The 17,463-nt window shown below is 37.2% G+C and overlaps 1 protein-coding gene across 2 annotated transcripts in view; it reads left to right on the forward strand.

Annotated features, from left to right (window-relative positions):
- The window catches only part of ANO4 (anoctamin 4), a 230,554-nt gene that overhangs the window by 143,890 nt on the left and 69,201 nt on the right, over positions 1 to 17,463 (forward strand). For both annotated transcript variants that reach the window (XM_086610056.1, XM_086610057.1), the window contains 3 exons: positions 12,905 to 13,005; positions 13,262 to 13,363; positions 16,733 to 16,777. In XM_086610056.1, coding sequence (XP_086466182.1) covers positions 12,905 to 13,005; positions 13,262 to 13,363; positions 16,733 to 16,777 — 248 coding nt within the window. The remainder of the gene's footprint in view (positions 1 to 12,904; positions 13,006 to 13,261; positions 13,364 to 16,732; positions 16,778 to 17,463) is intronic.

A 17,463-nucleotide genomic window follows, 5' to 3' on the forward strand; every position in this document is an offset into this window, starting at 1 on the left:
TGCTTGATTCTGTTGCAAATCATAATAGAGGAGATTGGAGGAATGTGAGTGTCTCAAGAGGCTTGGAGTCTCTCCCACAGCTCCAAGGACAGACCAACTACATCCCACCAATTGTTTATCCGATTTTTTCCTATACACTAGATATCTCCCTTACTAGGTGACTAATGTTTCAGTATTATTCTGAGTACCCAGAGAAGTTGTGGATGCCCCATCCTTGGAAGTGTTCAAGGCCAGGTTGGATGAGGCTTTCAGCAATCTGATCTAGTGGAAGGTGTCGCTGCCCATGGCAGGGGGGTTTGGAACTAGATGATTCCTTCCAACCCAAACTGTTCTATGATTCTATGTTTGTTTTTTTTTTTAACGTATTTGAAGTAAATATTCTTTGCTATGATTTAATCCTGTTATTTCTTGCCTGATGCACAAGTAACATGGAGAACAGTTAATTCTCTTTCTATTCACAACTGTGTTACTTATTTTTAAAAAGTTACTTGTTATCTGCTTAACATTTTTTCTATATTTTGAATCACCCTGACTCTTTCAATTTTTTCCTCTGGGTTAAGTTTCTCAAAATGCTTTATCATTCTTATTGTCTTGCTCTGCTCTTTCTTTAATTGATCCATATATTTCTTAGTCAGGCTGGACTTTACCCTCTGCTGAATACAAAATAAAGGATCAGGGATATTTAAGCCCTATAGACACCTAATTTGATTTTTTTTTCCTCTTCATGCACTTTGCCCTACTCTGGCTTCTGTTGCTAACTTTCCTTCTTGATCCTTGTAGTGATGTTCAGTGTGTTCAGCTTTTCTGCATTTTCTACCTTTCAACCTCCTCAGTATCTCTGCCTTCTGTGCTACAATAGTGTGTCAGACCTAGAGTGTCATACAAGAGAAGCCATTTCCCTAAGCACAGAGCATGATTTTTTTCCCCTCGTTTTTCTTTGCTCTTCATTATACATTAAAAAATTTCATATACTGAGATAAATTCATCACTTTAGGCACTTGGTGACATTTCCAACATTAGATTTTCTATTTTCTCATCTCTCTTGCTGTCACTGCACTTTCAACTAACCATGTACAGTGGTGGTGATTGCTCAGTTGTTATCCAGACCTCTTTCTTTATCAGCATTTTTGATAGTTTCCTGTTAACCTTTCATCTCCCTAAAGGGCAGATGGCATCTATGCTTAAATGTTGTCAGAAACAAAAATGTTTTCAAAACTTTCAATTTGCTCCCATTTTGTGCTTAAATACCATCTGTGCAAATCCAGAACTCCCACATTTTTCTTCCCTTCGTTTGTGAAATTTTATATATGTTTATTTTATACAAGATTCCTCCAGCTCAGAACTTAAGATGACTTCCTTTTATGTCCTCAAATTGAAATTCAAAAAAAAAAACCAAACAAATATTTGTAATTTATTGTGCTCCAGAGGTTGTCCTTGACAGAGGTCTGACATTGGAAATACCTCCACTGTACATCATACAGAGTCAGAGGGTGATGGGTAGGACTTATTGCCTTCTGTGGTTGTGGAAGGGAACCTGATGAGAGAAAAGTGACATTGACTGATGTGGAGGAGACAAGCAAGACAGGTGGGATTCTGGAGAAGGAAACGAATGTATCAGCAAGAGAAGCTTGTCAGGGGGTGTGTGTGTAAGACAGAGAGAGGGAGAGGGAGCTGCTTTAAAATATTGCACTGCAGAAACCTGTTATTTTTTAATTTCTCTTTCCTCTTTGAAGAGCAATGTGATGATTGTGGACAGTAGGGCAGTGAAATTTCATTTAGGAAAGAAATTCACCAGTTGTGTTACTGTGATGGTAACGATTCAGTTTCTCAGCTTTCGGTAGCTAGTAGCAAGAACATAGATAGGTAGGTGCCATACAATTTTAATACTATTTCTTCCCTAATTGATTCACCACCTGTCCTGATATTTGAAAGAGATTATGCCTGAGGATGTATGTGTATTTGTACAGCAGAAGTAACTATAGTGACTCTATAAAGTTGCATCGAATGGTGCAAAACGTATTTCAGCACTACATTTCTTGGACATGCTTGGCATTGTATTTTAAATATTTGACAGGAACTACAGACTGCAGCGTATGAACAAATATAATTCCCTCAGTTGTGGTTTGCTGAGAAAGGGTTCTGCAGTTTGGGTATTTTTTTCCCATTATCTAGTGATGTAACACTAGTGGAATTTCCCCTCTTTTTAAAAATATCATTTTCAATATTCATTAGGCCCAGACTGTTTTTGTTTTAAGCAAATTCCTTTCAACAAAATGGTTGATTTGTAAGTTATAGAGCCCTTGATGTATGAGCCATATTGGTTGGTTGTTGTTTTTTTTTCAGAAATCATCTGTTGGAATTATAATATTCCTGTCAGGAGATCTACACAATAAAAGAAAAATCTATAATAGTGCATCTACAAAGTGTATAGAAAAGCTGGCATTATTAAGTGAAGTGAGATTTTATCTTACTTTTCTTTTCACATTGCATTTTTACACTTCCTGTATAAAAGAATGAAACAGTCTGCTGTAAATACACCAACTCTATTAGTTCCAGAAGTATAATAGGTGAGAATTTCAATTCCACTCCGAAGATTTACACTGAATAAAGGTATCCGAATAGTACTGCAGAGCTAAAAAACACTTTGGTGATTTCTTCAGACCTTTGGTCTGTGAATTCTCTGCTGCAGCTCTTAAAGGCCCAGCCCCTCTATGGAAAGTGGGCAATAAAATAATAATTCTAGAAACATGTACATATAGTGTTATTTCTGTCAATAGATAACAAAGACATTTGCACTTTTGTAAGCCAAAGAAATCTGCGTTTTGCGAGCTGGGGACTTCTTAAAAAGAATGAGTATTTCTTCATCTCCAGGGAAAGATAATACTGTCTATTAAGCAAAGATCTTCATTGCTGTTGGTTTCCATGGTGCAAGTGAATTTGGAGAGGGGGATCCTTTACCAGTGTATGTGTTAATTGAGCATTTAGTTTCACGGTGTCATAGGGATCTCAATTTTCAATATTACACAGGAAACTATTTTAGGATTAGTTCCATCACTTTGCAACATACACAATCAGATCAAAACTAACGTTACCTTATTTGATGGTGATATTGGCCTTTAAGCAAAAAAAGGTTTGCTTGTTTTCTGTAACTCCTCCCATGTCATCTTAATGGAAGAGCTCTGAGCTAGGAGAGCAAATCATCTTTGTGCTCTGTCGTATTTGTCTGAATCATTAAAACACTGAGCTCCATCTGGTACTGCTTTGCTGTGCTGTGTCATACAGGAGGTGTTTTCATCCAGCACCTTATGTCAGTAGGCACACTGGGAATGTCTATAATTAATCAATGGTAGAGCTCATGTTTAAGTGTCTGCCTTGTCAGTACATTGTGCCATATATGGATGTCACTTTATCACAACAAATTAGAATAGTCCTAAGCAAAATCATAATTTGCCCTTGTTGACTCTGTTTCATTTAAAGCACATCCTGCAAATTAAAGGATTCATATAGAGGTGCACAAAGGATACACTATTCTTCTTTCTTAGTTTAGAAGAATCTTATCTCCAGTTAGTTTCTGATTACTCTACCTTTACTTAAGAAACTTTTATTTGTCTTTTGTTTCTGGTGTATATTTTTTTAACATCAGATGGTCTAGTTATAGACATAAGTCAAACTACTTTGACCTTGGCTGAGTAGAGTCAGGTGAAAATTTGTGTAAACCATCAGTTATCGGGAATTTCCTCTCTGCACTAGACCATAACGTTTCTTTTCTTAATCAACCTGAAACTGTTACTTCGTGAAGCCAGCATATTAAGATGCATTTGCCTTTATCTCCTGTTGTTATGCATATTTAATTTTTGTGGGAAGTCTTACACAGTAAGAGTGTGCTTGGGATTTGTAAAAAGATAAACGTACATAATTATATTAGTCTGAATTGTGGGCTGAACAGTAGTAATCAATCCTGTTCTCACCATTATATTTTGCTTTGGAAAGCACTTCTCTTTCATGTAATAATGGTGTTGTATCTGGAGAGATGGCTGCCCTGTCATATAACTTGGAAGATTTCCAATACAACTTCCCTTGTAAAATTATTATTTACATCCTTTAAATGCATCAGATCTCTTGAGTACCTTTAGTAAGGCTACGGATTGCAGTTGCTCAGAAATTCACTATGGCCATCTTATTAAAGGAATATAATTTATTGGTTAAGGTTTATTTATTTAAGGTTGGAACTGAATGATCTTTGAGGTCCCTTCCAACCCAAACCATTCTATGATAACTATTTGCATAATGGAGAAGAGAAAAGGGAAGATGGCTCACTTATGTCTCTGCCTACAAATGAGCCAGACAGAAGAGTTTTGCAGCACTGAGTTGAACAATGTGAAATGAATTATCAGAAGACAGCTCCTCAAACTCTTTCCAGTTCTGATAGTCCTAGGAATAAAATAAAGCACAGAAAACTGAGATGAGAGCCAGGCAAACAGGCATTTGAGTCACCCAGACTCTAAGAGTATATGGGGAACTATAACTGGTAGAGTTATGTGTTCTTCACATGCATCTTTCACATTCATTTGGCTGAGTCTTGTTTTTTCTCTGGTACCCTTCCTTTCCTGGAAAATGGGGACCTACATTAAGTCTGAGAAGGTGCTGTCAGAGGGGTCTTCTGTGACTTTCCTTTTCCTGCAGAGCAGAACAAAATGTGTATCCTGCACAACCAGGTATGGTGCAGAGACACACACACCACACACATCCCCCGTCCCCAGGTGTTGCTGAATGCATTAGCTTGGGAATTGCAGGTATTATAGTCATGTCAGCATGGGATAGCACCCAACCTAATCAGCTGTGCTATCATGCACATGCACTAATGCCGCTACTCTGTCTACAGCTAGGGCTAACATCTCTGCTTATAATTCCTCACCTTGTGGATGTGTAGCTGACTTGAAGAACTCAAGGCTTCATTGTGCCTTGTGGACCGAACTAAAGCCTCTCTCCTGATAGTGTCATTTGGAGTAGGCTCTTCCTCAGCCATGGTTTCGTTGAGTTCACTGGCGTCTCTCTTTAGAAAGAATTTTGCATTACACTGTCTAAGATAGAGGTATACAGACTGTAACAGAGCTACAGGACAGTTCACTGCATCCTGGAAAGTGTTGACACTGAAAAGACTTTGCAGTCTAGGCTGATAGTCGTATAAGTATTTCTTGTCTTCCTTGATTGTACGAGCTGAGAAATAAGACGCTGAAGAGGGAGCTGAACAACCAAATAGCTTCATCTTGCTGCAGCATAGGCAAGTGCTCAGAACTTGGGCTGCTGCAAAGACTTCTGTGTCCACATGGGAGGTCAGTAGTGGCTTTTCTGTTCAGAGATGCTGTGGTGCCCGGAGAGATTGTAAGGTCTTCATCCACATAGATATTCAAGACCCCACAAACCACTCTAGTTGTCCTTGCTTTGAGCAGGGATTGGACTAGATGACCTCTGGATATCCCTTCCAACCTCTGTTATTCTGTGATGCTGTGATAAGCAGCTTGTTTAGTTCCTCTAGGTTATTTGTATGCAAAAAGCTATAATATGCCTGCCTGCACTTTGTATGTTTGATTGATTATTAAGTTTGTTAAATTAACTGTTGGACAAAAAATAAATTGCCTTTTTTTTTGCCAAAGCAATGTTTCTCCAATAAGCCTCTAAGAGCAAACATGAATATTTAATAGACAATTCATTAAATGTAAGTATTTTCTACTTCAAAAAACGATTAATAAGACATAAATCTGTACTAGAGAAATATTGGTTTCATATTTTACACTTGGGATAAATCACAAAGGAAGATGTCTCACAAAATGTAGTTCAATTTTATGATGTATTTTTAATGGCCTGTGATGCCAAAAGTAAAATATTGTACGTAAGAGACCTTTTTAGCCCATAGTCCAGTCAAAAAGGTTTGATAACTGTGTAAAACAATCAGCTGTGACTGTATAAAATATTAACATTTTTAACCTAAAATTGCAGTGTATAACTGATGTCTCATTTAAAGAGACTTAGTGTCAAGTAATATATTCATAAGTAAAAATGCATTATTCTGCTCAGAGGTTTTAGCTATCTGCATTTTTAAATCTTCAAATAATTAATTTCACATGTTTATACTATCTTCTGATCCAGAGGAATTAAAAGATGCATCCTACCTGTTTGTAAGATGAAATCTATATGATTAGCTATTTTGGCACATAAATTTTACCCAGATGGGTCAAACCTGTATTCATTCAGTATTTGCTAGTGGGATTACGAAGAAATGTTTTATCATTGCCTCACAGTCAGATCAATCTCTTCCATTAAGATGGTCATGCTGCAGGTATTTCTAATCTTTTTCTCTAGGAAGTGAAGTCCAAGTCAGATGATATTTTTTCTGTGGTAGATTTACGACATCCAAGTTACCTTACTGTGAAAGCCATCCTTTAGATTCAGCTGACATTAGCTAGAATTATAGACATCCTTTCTCCTTTTGTTTCTTATCTCGAAGGAATTTGTATCTCTCTACTGCAGACTGTAAACTCATCGTTGCAAAGTAAATTTGAGCAATAAGGTAGTATTTGTATTGTACTTTTAGTCAAATAACCTATCCTGTTCTTCAAGTTTCTCTCCCACTCACACATTTTTGCTACATGAAAGGACATTTGCAAACATTTCCCCTTGTTACTAACTCTGTTCTGTTCCAGCATTGCGATCCTGTCAGCTGCTGCCAGAAATTAAGCACTGTAACAATGACACCTGCTCTGAGTTGGATTAGATGACACATTGCCTGAAAGCTGGCAATAGCCAGCCACCTGCCTGCTTTACTAACTCCACTGGAGCTGAACCTCTGGAAGTATTTTGCAAAGTAAAGATGAAGCTTTACCTCATCATCAAATTTTGCCATGAGATTTCATATAAAAATAATTTTAAATTGTAATCATGTGACTCTGTCTCCTTATATCAAGTTATTCTATATTTTATATGTCAGTCTTCTCTTATGTCAAAATTGTTATATTAACAGCTTCCTATTTATTAGTTAGGGCTTTCTTTTTTACTCTTATTTTCATCCTTACTGCTTTTACCCTATAGTTTCTTGTAAGTCAAAAACTTATTAAAATCCTAGTTGAAATGTGAGCAGTATATTCCCCTTTTTCGCTAAACCTGTACTTTGATTGAAAGTGTGTATGTGAAAGATATTTGCACTATTATTTGCTAGATTCCTCTGATCCATGAATGTAGAGGTTAATGCTTGTGAGTATGTAATATTTTTCCCTGAGACCAAGCATATATTGACAGTATCTAAGTAATTACCCAGTGGTAACGTATGCACTTTTGAAAAGTATTGGCAGCATATTACTGCTGCTTTTCCAGTTCTATGGAACTACCCTTGTGAATTTACATTTACTCTGTTTTTGCAGAGGAAGAATAGTTTAACCAACTAAAATTTGCTGGTTTTTGTTCTTCCACTTTATTCACTACACATGGCAAATCAATCTGTGCTGTTAACATAACAGAGGGATTCTCAAAAACAGTGGAACCTGTAGCAGTTACTATTTACTACGTACTCAGATGTCATATGGATCCTGATTATAGAGAGAATTGTTACTACAGGAAGGATGTTGATTGTCCCTCCTTTTCTGGTTTTTCCTGCATTATGGTCTTAACAGAAATAGGCTATGTTTGCCAGAAATTAAAGCACTGTTTGCATTCTGGCTTTTTAACTTGCTTTGCAGAGTCTTGCTAAAGTACGTGAGGTTTAATTCTGGTTGCTGGATCTGTTTCAAAATCTTATTTTTCTCCTTTTACTTTTATAAGAAAGACTTAAGAAGGTGAAGAGAACCTCAGTCTTGGGTATATTTCTCTGAAGTGATGATAGGAAAAACACTTTAATGGCAAATTCTGAATTCTTTTCTCTGTAGATAGGCATACATGAATGAGAGCATTGTTTTTTTGCAGTTGCCTGCCTAGTAGCTTCAAGGCGAATAAATTAATTACACCATTCAATTGGAGACACTGTAATTTTATCATTCTTCAAGGTTATATGCCGCGAATCTCTTTTCTCAACTTTCTTAACTTTTAGACTCAAGAAATGCTTGTATTAAGGTGAGTCCTACAGTTGTTTTCGTCTTTAAATGACTTGACAATATTATTGATAACGAACAAAAAAAGTACTTGTTGGAGGAGAATATTCAAAATTATATTTGACAAAAGGCACTAATCTCCAGCCTTGATCCTGGAAGACAGCCTGCAAGTACAGCAAAATGTGAGCTTTTCAAGAGATGTTCAATGTCAGCATAACTTTACTTCCATTCAGACTAACAATGGTAACTTCAAAGAGTGGAGTCAGGTCAATAGTGAATATATGTATTTAAATCCTGCCATCAAAAGGAGTCAGAATGCCTGCAGGAGTACATGTGAGTTTAGTAGCTGGCACTTAAATTAAACTGCAGTTAACATCACTCTGTGCCTGCTTTCAGAAGGAAAATAGGAACTTGCCCTTTACAAGTTTTTCTTGGCCTAGCTAACTACTAACTCACCAAAGCAGGTGTTTATGCCTTTGGAGTTACGTAAATGGCCCCTACTATAGTCTCTTTCACTTCTTATATAGTGATACTGGAGAAAAAATATGGAGCTTTGTTTCTAAACATGTTTGTGGTTGATTTGTTTTCCTTGGGAAATGCAATGTCTGTAAAAACTTGATGGTAAAAGGGAAAAGTAGTCTTGCCAGAAGGACAAGTCTATAATACATGGATCTATGGCACTGCCTTTATTCCAGGGTTAGCAGCAATGATGTGGTACTAAAGTCATTTGTCAGTGAGTCAGAAAGTTTGGGAATAAATGAATATCTCTGATATATAGAGAGATTCATTATATAGATATTTATATGTTATATAGATATATACCTATATAGAGAGATATCTCTTTTTTATATATTATATAGACATAGATCTATATAGATATATAGAAACACAGATAAAATAGAGATATGGGCTATAGAAACCTGTGGTTATCAAATACTGATCTAATATTTTTAAGAACTATGGAATACGATTTCCAGCTGTAAAATGGGATTGTGAAGTAGAAAGAAGAAAGAGGGAAAAATTACACCTTGTGAAAAATAGTAGATTAATGGCACTGAACACTGAAACCCATTATATATTGACTATCTGTAACCCAGACTCTAGTGATTTGAATTCTACCATACAAACTTGTTTTAAAGATCAGGATTTAAATAAACTAAATACACTTTGCAAGTGCTTCTCAATCAGAATAATAATTAAAAAAAATGTTCTTGTAAGAAACAAGTTGTTTTACAAAGAATGCTATCTTTGTACTGAACATTTTGAATTTTCATGAATTCTTATGTCTAGAAACTTATAGTTTCCAACCAACATTTCTCTGGAGAAGAGTACAGTTTTTCCATAGGAAATATTCTCTTCTCCAGTCAGTTTCAGTAAGTGAGTTGCCCAGAGGCTGTGACATCTCTGCCTGTGAAGATATTCAAGACTCAAGGGGACAAGCCCCTTAGCAACCTGATCCCAGTTGGCCCTTCTTTAGCTAGAGACTTGGCTCAGATGACCCCTAGAGGTCCCTTCCAACCTAAATTAGTCTGAGATTCTCTGATTCTGACAAGTCTCTTGTCACACTGGATTTTCACTGCTCTGAAGACCAGCAAGAAAATTACCGACCAGAAGAAAATCTGTTTTGCTATGAATATTCCTCCTCAAGAAATCAGTTTGAAAAACCAGTTTATTTGAACATTGGTGACCTGGCAGTTATCATATGGTGATAGCTGTATAGGCACTGGTGCCACAGGTCGATTCCAAACACATTCCATTTTTGTGTTTGCAAAGTGTTTTATCTCATTTCCCCTTGATTCCACTGTTTTTCTTTCTTCATCATCTAGACATCACTTTCTAGCAGATCGCTCATGTCGATAGTTGTCTTATTTAAATTTCCGAGGGGAGCAATGTTACATTGATTTTTGTTTGCATCCTCCTGTAATGTGAAATTGAGTTTACTTCTGCAAACCGTTTAATGAGCCAAGCCTCGAAAGTCAATTACAACAGAAGAATGCTCCTCTCCTCTCAATGAAACATTTAGAAGCTGAAGGTTACTGTGTCTAATTACTAATCTAACAAAGAGAATTTAGCAGATTCCATTCATCAAAGTATTTTTGTAACTAAGATGGTGCTCTTGATATTTTTTTTTCAGATATTTTGATTTGCTATTTTCTCCTTAGGGTAAGCGAGTGTGACATTTTATTCAATTACTTCTCCATCTGGATTTGTTCTTCTCTTTCCAGTCTTGTTTTTCTCAATCTTTCTCAGTGCTTTCCTTGACAAATACTTAACATGAGCAAACTCAAGAGAAATGGATTTCCATATTAATAATTTAGCGTTATTGTCACTTTCTTCTGAAATAACTGAACCTCCCAAGTGTGTTTTGGTTAGATATTCTGTTGACAAAGTTGATAAAATAACATTACAAGATATTGAGTAAAAAACATTCTTTACACATCTTATTTATATTTGTGATAACTATATGGAATTTTTTCATGTTTCTTTGTGAAAACATGTAACACATAAGAAATCAAATTTAGATTAAAATTGTGTTCACTTATGAAACAGCAACTCCACAAGTCATGTTACTGTGGCTGCCATATCTAGTAAGGCTTAAACTGCAATGTGCAGGAAAATGCCTATAAGCTTTCTCTTTAACATCGATCACTAAATTTATAGACTGTTTTAATAAATTTGCTCCATTTCTCAAACTTTGTTAGTGTTTCAGGACCGTAGTTTCTTTCTGTATATTGGGCTTATCAGATGGTTCTTCTGAGTTTTGATGGAGTTTGTTTGCGTTTTTTTAATCTGAACTGTTTATGACAAAACTACCAGTCCACTGCTGACTTAACCTCATCTTTGAGAGAGTAGTTTGCAGGAAATTTTTAGGGTAGCAGAGCTTAGTCTGGGTTTTGTGGATTCTGAAGTCGCTGAAGTCGCATGGGAAAATAAAAGATAATTTGTAAAATGTACCTATAAAGAAAAACGTCGTTAGAGACCTGATTTAGAATCCATAAAAGTCAATGGAAAGAGTACAACTGAATTAATAGTCTTTGACGGAAGTGTCTTGGGTGTATTTTGTTGCTGTTGTATCATTTCATGTTGGAGTATTTTTCAGAAAGTCATCAGCAAAAGAATAGTAAGATTTTTTTAATGCAATTTTTAATACCAGAAAGTCACTTGTTCCACTATGCACTAAATCCATTTTTTTCGTGCAGCCCAATAGTACTTTGGGTATAAATACGTCTCTGTGTCCATTTTTGAGGATTCCAATATTCTATTTGTTTAAAAAAATGTTAACTGTGTGTTGACTGGGTTAGGGTTTTTTCTTTTTTTTTATGTGCTAAAAAAATCATATATATCTATCTTAACTGTTGGAGCTTTCATTCCTGTCACATCACAAGGTAGTGATAATATTTTATCTGCTTTAAAGATATAAATATGCTATAGCATATTCAATAATTCAGTATATTTTCTATATATATTCAATAATTTCAGCATGAGAATAGTGGAGGGAAGAATCAAATAGGCATCAAAAGTATAAATGTCAGCCATCCACCCATATAGTTACTGTAGCTCCCAGATAAACAATGGTAGATCTAAGAACTCCTTATAAGCTGTGTTAACCAAGAGTTAATGTGAGAAACACTGAATATCGTACAATGTCTAAAAAACTAGGAAATCATCCCTAAAGCCAACTAAAAATTTTCTTGCCTGGTTTTCTCAGTCTTCATACTTTCCTTTTCTCATACCCTGTACATGTTTACTCATTTCCTGGGTATTCCCGAAACTCAGCCTGTAGTAGTTGTCCCTGTTAATGTGATCCATTCAGTTGTCTCAAGCTGTATTGTATGCAATTTTATGAGAATTTCATTGATTTTCATTAGAATTTGAACAATTCATCTTCCAGTACTAACATGTGGCTGTCTGTGTTCTCAGGTCAGCTCCACTTGACCCAGCTGTAGCTTTCTTGTAAAGTACTATTTCTTCTCCTGAGTGCAAACAGAGCTAAAATTCTCTTCTTCTTCTCTTTATTGCATATTCTCTGTTCTTTGCCAGACAGCCTCTGTTAGGTAACAGCCATCCTGGTGCACATACCCTACAATAAAGCTCTCTTCACGCCACATACAATCCATAGAGAAGAAGACGGTAGCACTGCAAAGAGATCTTGCTGGCTTAGTCATGGCCCTCGACTTTCCTGGGGAACAAATCTGTACAGTACTATGCTGTGTGCAGCATCAGATTTCCTTTTTCCTGCTGACTTTAACATTCAGAATTCATGGGGCCAAGAGGGAAGATGGAGGAAGGGAGGCTGGAGACCAGGGCTCTGTAGCTGGGACGTCATTATTTGTCCATGTGGGGCAACAATGATAAGACCACACTGTCATACAAACTTTTCTTGATTGCTAGATGTGTCTCCATACATCCGCACTCGTGTGTGAGTGCAGAAACCCAGGTCAATTGGCAGAATCAGATCTTGACTTGCCATTTTGCTTTTAGCTGAAGTTCGGTACCAAGCTTCCAGACCCAGATTTACCCACCAACCTCATTCCCACCCACACTTGGTTAACACACAACTGCATCTCAACCTCCCCTCCATGTCCTCTTTTCCATGTGAAGGAAACGCACATGCAGGCCAGAATGGAGTCACAACATGGCTTTCAGGAAACCAGAACGAAAATGAGTTGACAAAATACTGATAAAACTACACATACTTGAGAAAGAATCAGGAAGTGGAAGGGGTGACACAAGACCAGAAAATAGATATTGATCACTGAGCATGGTTTCTTTCCTTTTTACTTGAAAAAGTAAGCCTTGGTGGCTGTTTTGTTTTTCTTTTGCAGTCATCTCTAACAAACAGTGATATCATCTTTGTGAAGTTGCATGCCCCTTGGGAGGTCCTGGGCAAATATGCTGAGCTAATGAATGTAAGAATGCCTTTCAGGTAGGTGTAGCTGTCTTTTGTCTCAACCTCTGAAATCACACTATACTGTAAAGCTAATGTAATAATAACACCAAAATACACGTGGAAAAGCTCTTCTATAAGATACCACACGTCTTTAGAAAATATAAACAGAGTACATTAGATACCATATTCATTGCTGTTTCTTGTTAATGCCTGCAATTTCAGTACAATACTGGTTTGAAATTAAGGTGAGCTGTAGCAGTGCAGCTGTTTTCATGGGGTATTCTATCCTTAGGCCCTTTAACCCCTTCAGTGCTGGAGCCCCCTGCATACTTGTGCGCTGCTGTTTTTTAAATGGACATTTCATTGAAATCAATGGGAGGTCAAGAAGATCCAGGTACGTAAGGCAGCACAGAAGGTGCATGTCTGTTGGACGTATCTGGTATGTTCAGTACCTGTAAATTGCTTGTATAGAGTGTAATTATGGAGACACAGATTACAAATAAGTATCTCATCTAATAAGAGAACAATTCAGACTATAAATGCTTTTTTCTTTGGAGAAATAAAGAACTTATATTAAATGCTACTGATAGCCAAATTCATTCCACATTGTCATTCAGATTATTTTTATTAATTATTTAATATTATTTGCATGTTGGGCTATAAAATTTTCTATGTAAAATATTGATTTTACTCTGCTGGTTATCAGAACTGTTAAAATAGCATAAAGACTTCCATTGGAACCGACCAAAACTCATGAACTGAGAGGTCTTGATTCTTCTTTCAATTAGCAGGGTTTATAGATGCATAACTCCATTGATTTTAATGGAATTACTCCTGAACAAGAAAAGGATCAGACCCAGAATATGCAACTAGTGAGCTGGTGTCCTTTGTAGGATTTCTATTCTTGTTTTCTTCTTAAGGATGAAAAATGACTCTGGTATGAGACAAGCTGTAGCAGTACAGAACTTACTAGGAAAAATGGATATATATTAAGGACAAAATTGCAATTATTATGTTTGTATTTTGGTTTTCATTTTTTCAACAAATCTTCAACTGTTGTTTCTTGTGTTTTTAATCCTAAAGAGAAAAAATATAAAAGCTATTGCAAGTCATTGCAAGATATTAGTATTCTTTTTTTAAAGTATTCTAGCCATAGAAACAATAGGCTGGGCCAAAAGTGTACCTCCTTTGACTTCTGTGACGTTCCTTGGGATGATCCTGCCCCAGTAGGAAGATAAAGTCTCATAATTAAGGAATACACCAGGAACTCAAGATTTTAGTCACTGTGAGAAGCTTGTTACCTTATCTGAATTTCTTTTTTTGAAATCTTATCTCCCAGCAGATAGCAAAGTAGATGCCATACAGATTATATAGAAAGCACCAAAAATACTAAAGGTTTCTTGACCAGTTTCAGGACCATGGCTTCATGCTTTCCACATCCATAGAAAGAGGATTATCACAGTATTGTTAAGAGGAAATTATGGTAATTTACTAATTGGAGTAATTTACTAATTGGAGTGTTGGAGTCCCCAACACAAGAAGGACATGAAGCTACTGGAACGAGTCCAGAGGAGGGCCACAAAGATAATCAGAGGGCTGGAGCACCTCTGCTATGAAGACAGGCTGAGAGAGCTGGGGCTGTTCAGCCTGGAGAAGAGAAGGCTCTGGGGTGATCTTATAGCAGCTTTCCAGTACCTAAAGAGGGCCTACAGGAAAGCTGGAGAGGGACTTTTTACAAGGGTGTGTAGTGATAGGACAAGGGGCAATAGATTTAAACTGAAAGAGGGCATGTTTAGGTTAGATATAAGAAAGAAATTCTTTACATTGAGGGTGGTGAGGTACTGGAACAGGTTGCCCAGAGAAGTTGTGGATGCCCCATCCCTGGAGGTGTTCAAGGCCAGGTTGGATGAGGCTTTGGGCAATCTGGTGTAGTGGAGGATTTCCCTGCCCATGGCAGGGGGTTTGGAACTAGATGATCTTTGAGGTCCCTTCCAACCCTAACCATTCTATGATTCTATGATTCTATAATATCTGCTGGGCAGGCTCTTAAATTTTATTTTAAGAGCAAAAGTACTTTTTACCATTTAAGAACAAGGACCAGCATTTTACAAATTGTCGACTAGTCTGTACTGCCTGTTTCCAGGTGTCCTTGTCTAACCTCTTGTTTTAAGGATTGCTGATTGCTTAAAGCTCCCAATATTTTACGTTGGAATTGTCCAAGGTCCACACATCAGTGAATAAAATCTGTGGTGTTTCAAAGCAAAGGTACCAAAACAGTGGATACCTCTGAATATTTGAAGTAAAATCAAGAAGTGGATGGCATCTTCAGAAACACTTAGCTTTAACCTTCTCTGCTCCTGATGAGTAGTGCAAGATAAATAACACTATCTTGTGGAGGAGCTGGCCAAAGAAGGCTGGCCAACATGAAATTGTTTTGAAAATTTCACTTCACCAGTGCAATATGGGCACTGATAATAAAAATAATGTCAAAATACTGTGTGTTATTTAAATTCTAAGTTCTGAAAATTAACCTGGAATACTAACCAGTTTTTTTCTCTAGTTTATAAAGCATCAGTGCTATCTTATTTTAGAAAGCTCCCAACCATGCTTGCTTCCAAGGCACTAACAGCATTCCTACAGCACCTTTAGTATAAACGAATATTGAGAATATGCGTGGTGCGAGCCCTTCATTTTCCAGAAGTGGTACAGTTCAGCATTACACAATGGAACCTCTCAGAATACATAGAAATCACCTTGATTTAGCAATGACTTTCAGTGAATGACAAAGTCAGCCTCTGGAGGAGGAAACCAGAGTTCAAGCGGGCACCCAAATCTCCCAGTAAGGAGTATCAGTGTCAAACCTGCACCTAAAAGCCCTTAGATTTTCCTAACTCTCGTGAAGATGTGATCTCTCTGCTGAAAGACAGTTTGTTGAATCCTGACAGCTGTGCTGTTATAGGCACACACAAGGAGAACAAGAGCCACCAGCAGCAGAATGGGACAGGAGGTGGACTCCCCATTCTGGATGTACACAGGATGGTTAAGGGGCCGCTCTGCCCACCTGGGGCTGGTTGGGAAGCAATCCAAGAGTGTAGTCAGCATGTGTCTGCTCATGCACTCTTGTCTGCTCACTTGTTCCCCACACGCACTCCCACGCAGCTTATTGCACTGACAACAGAAACAAGCTGTGCCTGTATGAGGGGCAGAGGGACTGGCTGCACACTTGGGGAAGGTGTCCAGCACGTGCTCATTTGCTTGTGTAGCCGATATTCTGTTTCAAGGGACGTTACCCCAACAGCAAGCACTGGTCCCAGTTGGTACTGCATGTGTTATGGCATATTGCAGCATCAGGTACCACTTTCCTGGCTTTTCTAAGTGGTTCACCTTTCTGTTTCACCAAATGCAGCCTTAAAAATTCACTAGTGGACATGAGATAATTTATCCATATTTGTATCAGTCCTATAGAATTCCTGCAACAGTTTGTGGACTTCTTTGAAAAAGATACATCTTTGGGTCGCTGCCTTTCATACATGGCAAGTAGCAGAAAAAGAGAAGACAATGGGAAAATTAGGACCTCCTTGCAATTCAAACGCCACCAGAGTCTGTGTGGCTTCCTCTGACAGTTCTGTTAATCTCTCTTTTAGTCTCTTCCTCCACCTCTTACAGGCTTCTGTCTTCAATCTCCTTTCCTTCCTTGCTAGTTCATACTGTAACTGACGATGGGTTTTCTTCTCGACTGGCTTCATTTTTGCTGTTCTTCCAGGAGAAAAATCTATTACCTGCACCGACGATACAAGTTCATGAATAGGTGAGTACAGTTCTTATGCCAGTCCAGTTTATTTTTGTTTGGACCCAATAACAAAAATAATGGTTAAGGTCAAGCTGGAAGGAAAAGTTTATTGGCTGTGTTTGTAGGAAGGCTAGAGGGAGTGATTACACATTAGGACATCTGCGAAAACAAATACAGCAGTTACATTTTTAAGACATCTGCCATATGAAAGAGGCAATTCATTTTATCAGTGTTGCCTTTTTTAGGAATACGGAAATATTTTTCAATTCATGGAGTCTTATAGAAGAATGAATGTGTTAGTGTAAGCACTGTATCTTTTTTTTCATATATCTCATTAGGGAGTTTCTTGGGATTAAAATACCACAGTAACTGCTTTTTTTTTTCATCTTCATGCACCTTGCTTACTTGTAATAGCAATGACATTATTTATTTATTGCTTCCTCTGTGGGGATGTTTAATACTTTATTGGTAGACGGGAAAGCAATGAACCAAGTTCATCTCAGCTGTAATGTTATTGAGCTTGAGAGATGAGTATTTTTCAAGAATCTTTGAAGTGCTTTCACTCAATTATTAAATATCTTTAAGGTTATGTTCAATGCATGTTTTATGCCTGACTTAATGCAATTAAAAACTTCCAATATTGCTGTTTTCATTTTATTTTTGATACCTTGGCCAATTAAATGAAAATGTCTACAAAAAGCCTA

The sequence above is a fragment of the Tauraco erythrolophus genome, chromosome 4, assembly GCF_009769465.1.
Source record: "Tauraco erythrolophus isolate bTauEry1 chromosome 4, bTauEry1.pri, whole genome shotgun sequence".
In the NCBI taxonomy this organism is placed as follows: domain Eukaryota; kingdom Metazoa; phylum Chordata; class Aves; order Musophagiformes; family Musophagidae; genus Tauraco; species Tauraco erythrolophus.